General features: G+C 33.7%; 1 protein-coding gene across 2 annotated transcripts in view; it reads left to right on the forward strand.

Annotated features, from left to right (window-relative positions):
- LOC149069356 (uncharacterized) overlaps positions 1–17,294 on the forward strand; it is a 43,022-nt gene that overhangs the window by 15,816 nt on the left and 9,912 nt on the right. Inside the window, exons 10-13 of one of the 2 annotated variants that reach the window (XM_089250176.1) lie at positions 5,845–5,927; positions 10,831–10,982; positions 12,687–13,242; positions 14,551–14,777. In XM_089250176.1, the coding sequence (XP_089106302.1) occupies positions 5,845–5,927; positions 10,831–10,982; positions 12,687–13,242; positions 14,551–14,777 (1,018 nt within the window). The remainder of the gene's footprint in view (positions 1–5,844; positions 5,928–10,830; positions 10,983–12,686; positions 13,243–14,550; positions 14,778–17,294) is intronic. The other variant, XM_089250177.1, reaches the window with a different exon arrangement.

Genomic DNA, 17,294 nt, shown 5'->3' on the forward strand with positions numbered 1-17,294 from the left:
TTTACAATTTTTTTTCTCTCGTATTTTCATAGTGAAAAACTATTTTTATATCTGATTACAAAGTATTTGTTAGAATCATTTCATAATCAATATTTTTAACAAAGTCAAATAGTATATGATTCATGTTTTTTCCATTGTCAATTTGATTTTCAGTATAAAATAAGTTTAAAACTTTAGAGGCTGCAGTAACAGCTCTTTTTATAGTGTTTTATTAGGCTTTGATACCTGGTACACTCTATTGTATCTACCTGTGGTTCTATTTTGATTTTTTTTGTTAAATATTTTTCATTTAATTGTGAAAATTTTATCATTCTATATAAGTAGTTTTTTCTCAAAGATATAGTGTGACACTTTATTTTCGTACTATCTGTTATTATTTGGGATCTTATTCTGTTATTCATGCTATTTAATTTTCAGATATTGTCATAGTATGCTCCACACCAGACATAAATTGCATAAATAATGATTGAATAAAAATCCATGCATAAAATAATTCTTCAAAAACTGCGACTTGACCGCAGCAAAAAATTGCTACCGCAGGGGGGCCCCCATCGAGGGGTTAGCGTACCAACCTCTCGATGAGTATAAGAAACAAGCCTGCCTTTCGGAATCGGCAATAAATTGTAGGTCCCGGTCTAATTAGCCCTCGTGTGCAGAAAATAACCGTGGTGCGACAAAAATGATCAATGATATAAAATAATTCTTTCAAAAATTTTTCATTGATTAAGTTTTTCATTTTATATGTGATTATTGCATATTTTCTGATTTTTTTTTTGATTAAAATATCAGTGAGAGTTCCATTGTATTGTTATACCCATATAATTATACTCGCAAACTTTTTCTATTTCTTGGCAATAGCAATCACCATTATCTTGACAGTGATTATGTATTTTTAGATGTATGTTTTCATTGAGATACATTTTCTTGTTTTCATATAAATGCATTTTGTTTTTTGTGTGTTAAGCTTTAGTTTATGTTTTATTAGCCATATGGTTAATTTTTGTTAGATCATCTTTTTTCTACTTTTTTTATTAAATCTATTGTATTTGTATCTTCTACGTAAAACACTGTGTCATCAGCAAAGGTTATCAACTTTCCATTTAATTTCGGATTGCATAAATCATTTATATATATTAAAAATAGTATTGGGCCTAGTATAGATCCTTGAGGTACTCCTTTCTTCACCTCTCGAAAAGAACTAATTTCTTTCTGAATCACTAACTGCTTGTTGTCTTTTATGACTCAAATCATTTAAGCATGTTTCCTCTGACTCCTATTGTGAATAGCTTACTTGTTAATATTTCCAGATGGATGAAGTCAAATGCTCTTTTTAAATCTAGGAGCACAGTTATGGAATATTTATTATTATTGAACCCCCCCCCCCATTGTTTAGATAGTTACTTAGATCTAATATTGCCATTTCTGTGTTTTTATTTGTTTTTGGAATCCATGATGATTAGAAGAGAAGAAATTTTTTCTATTTAGGAAATTTAGAAGTAATTTTTTAACACATTTTTCAATTATTTTTGAAAAAACAAAGTACATTTATCTGTCTGTAATTTATCAAATCATTTCTATCTCCTGCTTTATATATATAGGAGGGACGAGAAAGTTTTAATTCATGTTAAAAGATACCATTCAAAATAGAATCATCAATTAAATTTTTTATTGTATTTAGGTGGTATTTTGAAATTTTCATTTTAGGGGTTAGTCCATCATAACCACTTGCTTTATTTTCTTTAGGTCCCTTATTAATTGTTTCAATTCTTCTTGATTTATCTCAGCACAATACATAGAGTTGGTTGATATATTATTTTTAGGGATACGTAAATTTCGTATATAAGGAATAACTGCGATAAATGTGAAATTCACAAAATAAATGTGATAAATGCAAAAATTTGAATTTTTACTTTTTTTTTTTTTTTTTTTTGCGAAATCTCGATAATTTAAATTTTATTGTTAATTTTTCTGTGTGTTTCCAAGCTATAATTAACACCTTAAAGGAATACGAAACTAAATACGAAAATAAAGGAGTTAGTATCAGACTCTGTGCGTTACATGACTGCATGCTTCAAATTATTAAAAACACTTCTTGGTGACAACATTTTGCACTACCAATGCTGGGCACATAAAGTGAATCTTGTGGGTTACGCATTCATTAAAGAATTCAAAGACAGAATTAACTGTGGTTGCCAAGATGAAGATAACTTTTTTTGCACTCAAGAAAAATGAACAGTGCATATTTAAGCTACCGAAAAGAAAAAAAAGTATCACAGTATAAGTCATGGTTCAAAGGTGTCATTCATCTGAGCAAATATCATATTGCTGCTTTTCTCAATAAATATGACGATTACGCCATAAGTTTCTTAAAAATAAGTCTAGACAATGAAATTCTAGCTCCTAAAATACGGGTTCAGTTGACTTTTGTTTCAGAGTTCTGTAGGGGAAAATTATGTTAATCGACAATTTGGAAGGACCAAACTTTCCATTCGCACGTGGTTTGTGGAGTAAGTTAGTAGATTTGAAATCTTTTGGGCTCAAATGTCAAGGACATTTTTACGAGAAAAAAAATTGACAAATGAGTACAGTAGTCTCGCTTATCCGACATAAACGGGCGGGCGGAATGTCGGATAATACGGAGGTGTTGAGGAAAAGCCTATTAAACGTAAAACTATGTTATAATTTTGCACGTTACGAACCTAATAATTATGTTTACAGCAAAACAGCAAAAAATTAAGTGAGAAAATGAACTTTCTGTTATAGAATATTTTGAAGTTAAATACAGTGCTTAAAAAAATTCAGCCCTGTGATGATTTAAAAATGTTTTTGATCGTAGTCTGCTTTCATGACGAGTGCCGTTTCTCTGCTGCCAAATCTCCCCATCTTTGCAGCATCATTATGTCGATTCATGTAGTTTCTTGTTGCTCAATGTATTTAATTGCAGTTTCTAGAGCCTTAACTCTGTCGTTATGTAAAATTCTGAAAGCTCAACAACAATTGGTGCTTTATCTTTTTTTTGCAATGGGATGTCGGATAATACGGAATGTCGGATAAACGAGACTACTGTATGTTGGAATTGATGAATGGCATAGTATTCTGCTGAAGACACAGCAGCAGAAAAGAGTTAAAATAATTTGACTGTACACACATGACATCCAACCAGTGTCGTCTTAATGCATGGGTCTGACCGAGCACGGCCCAGAAACCAAGTGCAGAGGGGCCCTCATGAAAATGAGAACTGGTTCAAATTATCGAGAGTAAGCATTTCTGGGGGGGAGGGGTCTTCAGAAAATTCACTTTAGCAGAGGGCCTATGATATGCTATTTTTTGTAAAATATATTTTATTCATTTTTTTTTGCGAATAAATGCGAAATTTATGATAAAAACATTTTTTTTTTGCGAAATTTACGTGTCCCTAATTATTTTGTTCCATACAGTGCATGCAAAAACTATTTTGTTCATTAGTATCTAAATTCCTATTAATGAAGTCATCATTGAAGTTATTGGCCAAGTTCATAGGGTTCTGACATTCTGGCAGTGTCTTATGTACAATGTTGTTATTTAATATATTTCTATTGTAGTCATTTATTTTTCCCAGTTCTTTGAAGTTATTTTTAATATACTTCTGTTTAAATTTTTTAAATGTATTTTTTATAGAGTTTTTCTTTATAATTTATTTATTTTAATATGTTGTCATTAATCCAATTTTTTTTATTCTTTTTTGAGTTTTGTTTCACAGTGTTAGTCCATAAGTTTGAGTTCAGTGCTACAGTATCCATTAAGTGCTTATATTTGTTTTGGTTGCAATAGTTTTTGAATTTTTTATAGTTGATAATTTTTATATCTTTACTTTCCTCACCAACACTGCTGATTTGTTGCAAAAAGTCTATGAATCCGGATAGTGATCAGTAATCTTGGTTTTGAAGACTGTAAATTCCTGTGCAGAGTTTTATTTTGATCTATAAAAACATGATCAATACATGTTTGTGTTGTGTTTGTTTTTCTTGTAATTTTTTCATGTAACGGAAATAATCCATTTGTTGCCAATATATCAAGATACTGTGATGTTGTACTATTTCTGGTATATAAATCAATATTAATATCTCCAACTATTATTAGATTGGTCTTCAATTTTTTTAGATATAGTTCTAGTTCTTTGTTAAATTGGGTTATACTGTATGAATGGGATCGATATAAGAGCAAAATATTTATGTTATAATCTGGAAAGTTTATATGCAAATCCACAGCAGAGTTTAAGTTTACTCCTTTTTTTTGTATTGATACAATATCATTTCTTATATAGATTATTACACCTCCTGATCTATTGTATGTTTTACAATTGATATATGAATAATATTCATTTATACCTTCATAATTTATGATTTCATTATTAAATTTTTCTTCATTTCCAATCCATATTTCAGTTAAACATATCACATCAATTGGTTTGTTTAGAGTTCTGAGGAATATTAAAAGAATTGTGAAAATTATTTCTTTAGCTTTGAATGTTTAAAACTAGAAATGTCAATGATTTATTTTCTGCCTTGGGTGTACGGAGAATTTTTCTTACTTCATCCTCTTTTCTTACTCAGTTCCTCCAACGGATATGGGCTCTGTGTTGAGCTCTCAGTCTTCATTTTCTGTTGACATCTGCATTCGATTCAAGCTTTTGTAGTTGGTCTTGTGTTCATTCTTATTATTTTAGAGGTTTCATCTTTCCGAAGGAACACTTTGCCTTCTTTCACCCAAGCATACCTGTAATGGTATTTCTTTTGTTTGTCTCATCATATATCTTGTTTTTCTGTGAAAGGTGACATCAACACATATTTTAGTATCTTGAAAGAGTTCAGTTTATCAGCTATGAGATTTCTCCCTTTTGCAGCCAAATATTTCTTGATCTTTCTCTTTGAAATCTTACTATTATAGGTTTTGGTCTATTATCGTTTGTGGTCGGAACTCAATGGCCATTTTCTATTTCAGTTGCTTCTTGAATCTCCAGTTGCATTCATACTGCTTCTATTATTTCAAAAATATTCTCATTTTTTGTTTCTAGGATCCCATTGATTTCTGTATTGTTTTTCTTACTTTGTGTTTCCAAGTTTGCTCTGTCATCTCCTGCTTCAGATTTCTGTTTTCAAGTTTTATTTCTTAATTTTCCTTGTGCACTTGTTCCATTAGTAGCCTCATATTTTCCATCTTTCTTCCAAATTCCTCCACATGTTTTGAATTAAATTCTATTGCCTTAAAAACTTCTCAAATCTCTGTTGCTAGGGACATTTGTTGCATCACATTATTTATGGCAGCTTGAAATACATTTTTCATTTCCGGTTTTACGCTTGTAACAATTTTTTCCATTTCTACTAATGCGATATCTTCGTCAGTTGATTCTACAGCTTCTTGATCTGTTTGTTGTTTCTGGTTGCACTATCTGCAAACGTATATTCATTATAGAGCCGGGGGCAGCCTAGTACAATACGTACATACTACTCGGTATTCCTGGAAAAAAAAACCCAAAGAAGCTGAGTTCTTTGAGGAAAAAAAAAAAAAAGAGAGAAAGAGGGGGTCTCTCTCAAAAAAGAAAAAAGGAAATTTTCAGTGCCTAAAATTATCTGGAAACTCAAACTTTCGGGGCTCAAATTTTTAAGACTACTTATGGATACACAACGGACAACAGTATCTTATTAATTGTTGCTTATCATTAGTTTTTATTAATGTTGTCTACAAAAAAATATGGGTTTGTTTGAATCTCTACCTTATTACTGAGAAATGCCATATATAACTTCTCAGTTTAAGTGGCTTGTTAGTCAATAGTCAAGTAACATCTTTTTTCCCTTACTACTACAGAGTTCTTCCATTCCTAATCTTGAAAGTTTGCCTGCTCCTCAAACAGAAAGTGAGGCAAAAAAGTCTACCGCCAAACAACAAAGGTACTACATTTTTCTTGGAATATGATTTTTGATAATGCTCTATTTCTTAGAAATTTCTATTATTTTCAAAATACATGAAGAAAACCAAAGTGTTTCTATTGTTCCAAGTATTTGGAAAGGGAAAAAAATTGATTAGAGCATGCTTCTGAGTTAAAGCACAATCGTCATTTGCCAGTGATAAATAATTTTTATCTCTTTAAATTTATAATTGACCAGCTATTCAATTACTGGGAGGATTGAAAAAGTGACAAACCATTATAAAGGCATTAAATATTATATATAATGAGGTTTTTCGAATATACGTCATAATAATCATCAGCATTACTCTGAGGGACAAACACCAGAGGATCCCTATAGAGATCAATGTTAAAATTGCCAATTTCAGCATAGAAATGTGGAAATTTAGTGGGGTTTTCCGCCACATCAATAATTTTGAAAATTGAATTTTTGATTTTTGAAATATTGAATTCACTTAGAGATACCCAGCCCAGAAAATTAAATATAAAATAATGAGCCAGATTCACTTTTGAGGTGGATATCCATGCAATAACATTGATTTAAACTTTTTATTTATATCGTCTCGAGCGTGAAAATGAGAATTAATGTCTCCGTATTGTCTTATAATATCCAATTTCATCAATCCATATAGTTGTTTGAAAATTAATTTTCATTGTTTGAAATTAATTATGTGCCCATATAAATTACATTGAAGAAATTCCGCAGTTTTAATCAAGCATTTTTTGAAGAAAAAACATTAGATTGATAACTTGAAGTTAAAAGAAATTTCAAAATATCTAGCTCCCATTAAAAAGAAGAAGAAGAAAAAAAAGATTTATTTCTATGTTTCTTTAATTTATATTTCTTTCATGAGTTGCACAGAAAGTCAACATATTGGTTACCTTGTATGTCCCTCAAGAAAAAGGGAAATATCACGTGATCCAAAAAGCCTCATACTAGCCTCATTAAAGAAGTGACAAACCATTATAAAGGCGCATGCATGTCTTGAACGCATTGGACCATGGTAACTAAAAAGTAAACATTCCAAAAGTCATTGTTGAGGCCCATGAACCATTGTTGTCCAATAGTTTTTTTACCCATTTTGGGCATTTGGCCTGATCTGACAAACTTTTGAAGTAGCCTATCATTCAAGTCGATCCCTGTTTAGTGTATTTGAAAATTTTGAAGATAGGTCTAAAATTTTAGATTTTTTTAGAGAACATACACAGAGAGACACAGATGGAAAATCCACTTTTTATACATAGATTACATTAAAACTTTTCCGATAAATAGTTATATTTATCAAAAAAGTTTGTGTGAGATCAAAATTTGTGTTTATGACAGGGCTCCCACTTGTCCTACTTTTGTCCTACTCTTTTCACCAAAACCTATCAACAAAATTTGTATAATTGATTTTAATTGAGTTATACAAATTTTGTTGATAGGTTTTAATTGATTTTAATTGAGAAGGGCGCGGTAGCCCAGGTCGATAAGATACTGGCCTAAAGTACCAAAGGATGTTTAGAGGTGTCACCCTGGTCAGAAAACTTTCCTGATACAGGGGTACAACAGAAACGGTGACGTGACCACTAAAAAAATAGCTACCGCAGGGAGTCCCCCATCGAGGGGTTAGCGCACCAACCCCTCGACTAGTATAAAAAAAAAAACAAGCCTGCCGTTCGGAATCGGCAATAAATTGTAGGTCCCGGTCTAATTAGCCCTCGTGTGCAGAAAATTACTGTGGTGCGACAAAAATGATAAATGATAAAATGATTTTAATTGAGGAGGGAATGATCGATATAATGCCAAATAATACCTAGATAATACATGTAGTTGTACACAAATACCAAATAATATATGTAGTTGATTGCAATTAATGATTCGGCCGAAGCAGAAATTGTATCGTTTTTTAACGCTATTTGGGGATAGGTTGTATGTGGACCATTTGGTGGTTTATTAATTTTTTATTCACTTAGTTTGAGGGTTCAACAAGTAGAGTAGTGATTAAAAACTTCTGCCTGGTTGAAAAAATAAATAAATTTGTAGGTTCCCCCTTTTGTATAAAAAAGAACATTCCTAAAAACCAAAGTTGCTGCTATATGTCCTTAAACAGTAACTAACATTCATTATTCAAAATTATGGTGCACATTTTGTGTATAGGTGACACAACCATTCGCATAGCAAAGCAGTTGGATACATATAGGCCTATTTATTCTAGGTTTGGTGATTTTCATGATAACATTCCCAATAACATTCAATTGTTTTTCCCTGTATTTTTAGGGCATGCAGAGGCATAAACAATATTTACAATGCTCAACAGAGAGATAGAAATGAAAATACTTTATTTGTCAAAAACAATTACACTGGCGCATGGAGCGTTTAAAATTTAAACAAATCCTTTTAAAAAAGAGATGGACAATGCTGTAAAAACCGTCTCGTCAATCTTACAAGATACTGAAATAGTGCTATGGAAAAAAATTTAATTTAAAAATTTTAAAAAAACTTTGCGATTTTTTTATTATGCTATGACAGTGGTTCTCAACCTTTTTTAACTCGCAGAGCCTTTTTCAGTGTATAATTTTTATGGCGGAACCCTGTATGCCTTTTTTAAATTCATCTATGAAATATACTGATATATATTTTACTTTCCTCGAGGCACTGCAGAACCTCTGGGAAGTGCACATGGAGCCCCAAGGGCTTTGCTGAGCACCAGTTGTGAACCGCTGTGCTATGATTATGTTGTCTGGGGGGGGGGCAGCCTTCCCTCGTTTTACGTTTTCTAATAGTTTGAGTGGGTACCGTGGTTTATGAAAATTTTTTGTGTGAGACAATTAAAATAATCAAACAAACAAATATTTTAGCTATTTGCAAATTTCATTTCGAAATAGAATTTTTATCCAAGACGTGTGCCAACAATATATATGTTATGGTAAATGTGAAATCTGCTGGGGGGTTATTATGCATAATTATTGATCATTTTGGTTAGTTAGATAAATTTTGCGAATTTATCACATTCACAGGTGATTATGTATAACCCCTAGCTGGTATTGGTAAATATAATAAATCATCAATTAATTACTTAAGGGTCATTCAAGTATTACGTCAGCATCGAGGGGGGGGGGAGTTTGGATGATGCTTATGTCATCGACCACCCTTTATAGAAATATTCTTAATGGTGTCTTACTAGGTTTGCCAAAAATGATAAAACGTTTCGATAGGTATTGGGCACTTGAACTATAACATTCTCCCTATTGATAAGTCTCCTACAGAGCTACTTTAGTGATCTCTAAATGTTTAACGGATCCAAGTGATCTGGAAATGTGTCTGGGCTGCTTAGGTGGTCTGGAACTATGCCATGCATCATTTCAATCAATTCATCATATCACTCAATTAATCTGTAATTATGCCATGGATCCCTTAAGTAATCTAGGAATGTGCCGCGGGTTAGGAGTGATGTAGAACCGCACTGGGGGGGGGGTGTTTAAGTACTCTAAAACTGTGCCACATGTCACCCAAGGATCTCTAAATGTGTTAAGGATCGCTTAAGTGTTCTGGAACTATGTCGCGAGTCACTAAAGTGATCTGTGAATGTGCCACAGGTCTACTTGAGTGGTATGAAAATGTGCCACTTGGTTCATTTTTACAAAATTAGGTTTGAGGGAGGCAGGCCACATCAGATAACCCCAGGGCCATATTTGGTCCGTGCGCCAAGGGTTTATCATATATGGCTTAGAGGGTGGGTTGCAATGAATTTCTTAGAAAGAAATTTTGCATTCTTAGCCCTTCAAATAGCATTGAAATTAACAGCAATTAATTTTAATTTTTAAAAAATACTTTTTGCGTAAATAAGATTTTAATCATCTGGGGGAGCACGAGGGCTGCCCCCTTGTATGTTTCGTTTCTGATACCACCAATGTGCGTTAAAAGGTGGGGGGGGGGGGCAGAGCTAACAAAATTTTGCTGACAAGGGGGGGGGGCAAAAATGGCTAAAAATTTGCTGACGTAATACTTGAATGGCCCCTTACATTTACTGGATATATTGCTTAATCTTCAGTCTAAAATGATGGATTTGATCGTGATGTTGATTATGCTTAAAAATGAAGAAAGCTAGCATTTGAAAGACATGATAATTTATTCATTTTTATTTCTATAACACTTAATTTTATATGGCAAAATATGTGCTGCCCACACCGATCACATACATGGAAAACTGATAAGTGGTTGAATTTAAGAGATATCTTTACATGATTTCTTCCACATTTATCATGCTTATCACCTTCAATCAGGAATTATGCATAATCACTGGTAAAAACAATAAATGTAGGAAAATTTATTGAACTCACCGAGACGATTGGTGATAATGCATTATTATGCATAGTTACTTATTTATCGCATTCACTTTAACATATATATATTGCTCTTTTTATTATTATTTTATTTTATATGTTTTTAAATTTATGTAAAAAATTAAGCAAATGAAGGGAATTTGGGTGCCATCATTAGTTTTTAAATGTCTGTTTGCCCCTGCATGTAGGAAATTACCAGTTGTGCTACAACTAGAATGGGTAGGATAGGAGATAGTCTCTCACAAATTTTTATGAGAAGAGTACCTATTATTTGCTCAATCATTTATTGTAGCAAGTTCCCCCTCCTAGAGGCCAGGATTTGTAAATTTAATTTCCATTGTAAAATAGTTCTCTATTTTAAATTGCAGTATTAAAATCTGTAACAATAAGGTCTATTGTCCTGTCAGAGTCTTGGGGGGAACATAACTAAAATGGCATATACATATATAGGTAGTAGAAAATAGTCATTAAACATGAACAAACATTGTGACTTTGTATTTTTATTCTATTTTGTTATTTCATTTTTGTGATATTTGTTTTTTTCTTTGGTATTCCAATAGACCAGCTTCTACTCCTGTCGTTGAGGGAACATCTGTTGCTCCACGTCAGAGACCAAAAGGATCTCAAGCACCACCTGGTGTGGGAAGTTTGAACCTTTTGCCTCAAGCAACACCTACTAGTTTAAAGAGGTTTACACCCACAACACCCCAAGGTAAACCCAGATATGTTATACTATTTTTGATCAATCTGCAATTCATATTTCATTATTGCTAAATTATATAGAGTTTATATTTTATATATGTGTAAATATCATTATATAAGTATTAAATCTTATTGCATTTTTTTCTTTTTACCACAAGAATATTTAACTTCAACGCAGCATAATATTTTATACTATGAAAATCATTTAACTACACACTCTGGACCTGTAGGTCTCTTTTCATAAACAATATTGCTGTTTTATGAGTTAATCAATCATTCAACCAATTAAATTTTATTTGTCTTAAAAACGTGTAAATTTTTTGTATAAATTAATACGAATTCTTTTAGCACAGAATAATAATTTTGGTACACCTTTGACTTTGCCTTAACAAGGTTTGGCTATTAGTATTTTTATATATACCAATGTTTTAGAACAAATAAATTTATTGTTTTAAACTCACTTTAATGAATGTTATTCTGTTTCCTTCCATCTTTTTTTTCTTATTCTGAAATTTTTTAAATTTTTTTTGAACCAATTTTATAAAATACTAGCTATAATAACCGGTGCTGCTCTGGTTTTCTTCAATGAGGCTTTTTGGATCACGTGATATCTCCCTCTTTCTTTCTTTGAGGGACATATAGACTGTGTCCAAGTTAACCGATATGGCGACTTCCTGCCGGACTCATGAAAGAAACAAATCTATATTAAAGAAACAGAAATGAATAGTTTTTTTCTTTTTTAAGGGGGAGCTAGGTATTTTGAATCCGCCCCCCCCCCCTCCTGAACTTCAAGTTATCCATCTGCCTATTCCAGCTTCCAAAAAAGTTTATTTAAGGCTGTGGAATTTCTTCGATGCACATTATGGGCCCATAATTAATTTTGAAACATCCTAAACTATATGTGAATTTATGCAGTTGAATATTAAAAGACAATACAGACACAATTTCATTTTCGAGCTTGAGAAGATGCAAATAAAAAGTTGAAATCAATGTTATTCCATGAATATCCAATTCAAAAGTAGGTCTGGCTAATTACTTCATATTTAATTTCCTAGGCTTTGTATCTCTAAGCGAACTCAATATTTCAAAAATCGAGAATTCAGTACAATTTTTAAAATTATTGATTTGGCAGGAAACTCCCACTAAATTTCCGCATTTCTATGGAAAAATCGGCAATTTTAACGATTTCTATGAGGATCATCCTTTGCCTTACCCTCAAAGTGATGCTGATGATGGTGTCTATTCAAAAATCTCTCATTACTGGGAGGATTGAAAAAAGTGGCAAACCATTATAAAGGCATAAACTATTATACAGCATTGAAGAAGTGACAAACCATTGTAAAGTCATATGTGTATCTGAAATGCATTGCTAGGGAACCTTGGTAGCCAAAGTAAACGTTCCAAAAGTGGTTGTTGAGTCCCAAAAACCATTGCTGCCTGACAGTTTTTTGCCCATTTGGGACATTTGACCTGCTCTGATGAAATTTTAAAGTATTGTTCAAGTCGGGTCCCATTTAGTATATTATCAAAATTTGGCAACGATCGATCTGAAACTGTAGATTTGTATAGAGAACATACACACACAGACAGACAGAAAATCAATTTTATATATATATAGATTTCAGTATTTTCACTTTCCTTATTTTTTCTTATAAAGCTTGAATGTTTTTTCCTGTGAGTTTGGCAATTAACTTTTCTGCAATTCTTCTTCTAGACCCTGTCAATTCTTCAACTCTGCTTCAGCTACCATCTGCTGGCTTATCTGTGTCTCGCATAACTTCTCCAGTTTCTCCCCATGGATCTTCTCAGACCTATTTGCCCGTTAACCATTCTAATTTTGCAACCACTCCTATTTCTACTCTGTCAGCTCCTTCTCTGATCACTCCATCTAATCCGGCAGCTGCAAATCTCATTATATCCCCGCCTTCTTCTGTATCATCCACACCAGTGGCTCAGTCTCACCAGGATTCAGTCTTACTAGTCAATGCTGTTAACAAGACTGCTGGAGCAGCTGGTACTGCTGATGCTATTATGTCTTCAGATGTTGACCCTTTGAAAGCCTCAACGGTCTCAAGCATGTCACCTGCTACCTTCTCAGTGGCATCTCTGCAGGCCTCCTCGTCAGAGGATACCCGGACATCATTAACCATCGAGTCAATTTCTGAAACTCACCTTCACTCTGTCATATCGTCAACGCCCCCACCTTCTCCAACTCCGAGTCAACTAAGTCATCATAGACGTAATGTGAGTGATACATCTGCATTCGATAAGTGAGTATAAGATTATTGATTCATTTTCATATGTAATTTCCACAGCAGATTCTCTATAATTCAGCCTGTCCAGTAATCCAGTGTTTTCAAACAGGCTCCCTTTGAGCATGAAAGAGAAAAACTTGCTATTGCATACCTGTGCGAAGTAGTTTAAATTGCTTTGTTCAAGCACTATCTCTTAGAAACACTGGTTTGATATGTGCCAGATTAGTGAGGGCGTACTACTTTAGAAAATTTAGGCTTTGCTGAGGGTTGCCAGAAGTTTTCATAAAGCTCAAAAAGAAAAAAAATTAAGGGGAAGGGAAATATATGGCTGATTGCCATATTTAAATTTACAGAGAAGAATTCATCAAAAGAAATGAAATAAATGTCCAACAATCAGGGCCGCAACTAGAAGCTTGGTCAGCCGGGGCAAGTGAAAATTTTGGCACTCCCTTTATAATGTTGAAGAAGAGGTGAAATTTATGCCCCCCCCCCCCCGTGATCCACCCACTCCCCTCTAGTTGCGGCCCTTTAAGCAATAAAATAAAATGTTGCACAACAGGATTCAATGGGACGGATAGTTTGGCTTTTAAAGGGTACTTCTAGCATTTAATTGGAATTCCACAATACACTCGCATACATACACACAAGAATTTTCCTCTCTTCAATGATACATCATCTTCATTTGTATAAGCTGTGCCTGAATTATTTTGAACAAAAATGGGTTAATTTTTACTCCTTGTATTTTTGGGCCCTTGGAATCTCTCTGTCTATTCCAAACTCATTTCTCTTTACTTGTTTATTTTGACACATCAGTAATATTGAAGAGTTATAAGAGATGTTAATTCATAATATTTCATCACACCCAACTTTGTGCATATACCAAAAGTTGGGAAAGGATGAATTCACCAAAACATTTTCTCCCTTAGTCTAGCTGTTGGCAGTCAAGCCATTGACCATAAAATAAGTGGCAACACTATGGTGGATTCATTTATGATTGGGGTGCACCATGGATACATACCACATTACAAATTAAATAAACCTAAAAAATGTGTTGTGTGCATAGTGTTATGCATGTAACATGTTCAGATAGTGCTATCATCAGCCTTCCAAAATAAAAATGTATAATTAACAAATGAATGAGCAGAAAACCACACCAATAAATCAGTCGATCACTATTGTGCAGTCATGAGAATCAAACTGGTCTTTCGTGTTGTGATTTCATCATTATGGCCACACAATCGTGCAGCAACAGATAGTAAAGCTGTGAGTTATATGAATAACTTTGATCGTTGATGTAATTTATTTTATTTTGATTTCTTTCAGAGTTATAGCTCAGGAAATATCTCAGTTTTTGACACCTTACGAGACCTCTCAGAACTATTCTGCTGCTGTGTTGAATGAACCTTCCACCCCACAACAGCAGCTCAACATGGGAGGCGATGTTCCTCCTCAGTGGAATCCTTTTATGAGTGCTTCTAATTTTACTCATCTATCAGAAGACCATGTCTTTGGCCAGGAGTTTGATAAAATCCGAAAGGGTTCTCAAAGCAGTGAGTGTTAGTTTCTCATACTAAACACCATAATTATCACCATCATTATATTCTTGACAAAGGCTATTTATGTAGATGCAGTAAAATCATTATTTTCCTGTATAATCACATTTTTATTCACATCTACTAAAAAAAAAAAATGTAAATCTTATGATTTTATTTTTTTATCTCTTGACTTGATACAGGGGTGCAAGAGCTGCGCCAAACTGCGCCGAAACGGTTCTCTTGCTACATGGTGCGCCAAGGCGCCGAATCCCTGCGCATTTGCGCCAATTCTTGTTTGTGGTTCGCGGAGGTACCGCTAATGCACTGTAGTACGTCAAATACCCTTAATTAAGCAAAAATTCGCATGAAAATGTTGTTCACGGGACGCGTTCTTTCCGAGACACGGAAAAAGATACGGGGGGGGGGGGGGGAAGAAACTTCAATTTTATTTTCACTTCCCACCATCTACCACAATCGCGTTATCTCGTGACCTTGGAAAGTAGTTATACTACCTTGAAGTATAAAGTCCTGTACTGTTATTGGTATAACTGGTGGGCTATCAAAGTCCCTGAATAAATATTTTCCGAATTTTCCGATTTCGGAGACCGTTTTTTCTCCTGCTGGTTATAGGTTATATACTGAAAATAACGGTAATTTCGCGGCTGCCAACCTGCGTTCTAAGACGGCATGCATCGAAAAGAGGATTGGTTTACTCGTTTAAATTACCGAAATTTTTCGGAGATTGTTGGGAAAAAATAGAATCTGTAAAAACTCCATCTAAAATATTCATAGTTTTGTCATCTAGTCACTATGCGGTCATGTGGTTATCGTCGGCGGTTGCCGATCGTAACAATTTCACATCGCGAAAATCCGGATTTGGCAAACGGGGCCGGATCGAGGGGGAAAAAATCTCTACCCATGCAGAACCTTTTTTTTTGGCGCTACTGACCACGTTTTTTTTGGTCGACAAACGTTTTTCACCCTTTCAACTCCATTTGGCACCCCTCCTTGAGCGGCGCCCAATATGGCCGCACGGTCCGCCACTGCATTGGTGGGGGAGGGGCATGCTCTTAACAATAGTCAGAGGAAGGAGTTTGTATTAGGAGCATGCTCATTTTACATAACTTCTGTGAGATACCTAATATATATTAATGTCCTACTTTTCCAAAACATGTTGTTGGAGAGAATGAAATATTTGCACCCTTTCTTGTTTTTCGCACTCCCTCTCGTGCATTGCTGGGACGGTACATTACTCCCTCACGTATTGCTGGGATGTTGTTTAACATTGTATCACCAACAGAACTATTGATTATGTGTGATGAATGGGTTGCACTACAATCCAAACAATTACAAGAAGTGAAATCAGTTCAGAGAATAGATAGATATTGGGCAGACATATTCAAACTTTGTAACTTTGAAAGCTGCCCAAAGTTCAAAATTTTGCCAGTTTTGGTGAAGACTTTTTTATCTTCAGCACATGGTAACACAGACAGTGAAAAAGAGTTCATTGTTAACAAATAAATAAAAGTCTGTTCGAACATTGAAAAATCTGTCCATGCAATGCTTTAATGTTTAATGGAATAAGACATACAAAATCTTATGTTCAAGGGCATAAAAAATTTTAAAAAAATATTCATTGAGATGCTGTACTTCTGAAAGCAAATCGTGATTTGTAATCTATTAACATGCTATTAGGTTGAGAAATTCTTTAAGTAAATAAGGTATTTATATTTTTCTCATTTTTTGCTTTTAAATTTAATAATTCCTTTAAATTCTGTGAGAAGCCAATTTTTTTTTTTTTCATGGAAACTCTTATTATATTCTGCACGCAGGAATAAGATTTTGGTGTTCAAGCAGCAGAAATTCTTGCTGCCTAGGTTTTCAGTATGCATGTTGCTTAATTTGAAAAGAGTAATAATTTGTATTCGTCATTTCAGTAATACACGTTTTATTAATGACAGATAAGATAATTCAGAAAAAATTTAAATGACTTTTAATTTGTGAATGGAATTTATTTAGAATTATTTGTTTCAACCATTTGTGGCAAAACTTTTCACATTTCACAGAAAAATTACTCCTTATATTGCAGATATAGTTCGTGTTTAGTTCTGCTCCATTTTCAAAATTTCTGCTCCAAAAATGAAATTTGCTGCTCCGAAATGAATGAGGGGCACTTGCACCCCTGCTTGATAGGATTTACTTGTGTCAGATAAAGTCAGCATTATAAATTTCTCATGTTTGATATTCCCAATGTAAAAGTATAATGCCTGAAATTTAAAAAAAATGCAACTGATAAACCGCAAGGTGCTCTTGGCTGTCATTTAAACTGTTTTCATCACCTCCCCCCACAAATATTTGTTTCCTATCCTTATCACTGTTTGTCTATATCTGTACAAATGGATAAGTTGCATTTGGTGATATGGGATACTAGATATTTATGGATTATTCCTCTTATGGATGCAAACTGGGATGAATCCTCATGTGGATCCCAATTGGGTTAGAGAACAATACACTGTTGCAAGAGATATTGAT

Source organism: Pholcus phalangioides, unplaced genomic scaffold (genome assembly GCF_987345545.1).
Source record: "Pholcus phalangioides strain wild (caught in Gottingen) unplaced genomic scaffold, Ppha-v1.0 ptg000022l_1, whole genome shotgun sequence".
Lineage (NCBI taxonomy): Eukaryota > Metazoa > Arthropoda > Arachnida > Araneae > Pholcidae > Pholcus > Pholcus phalangioides.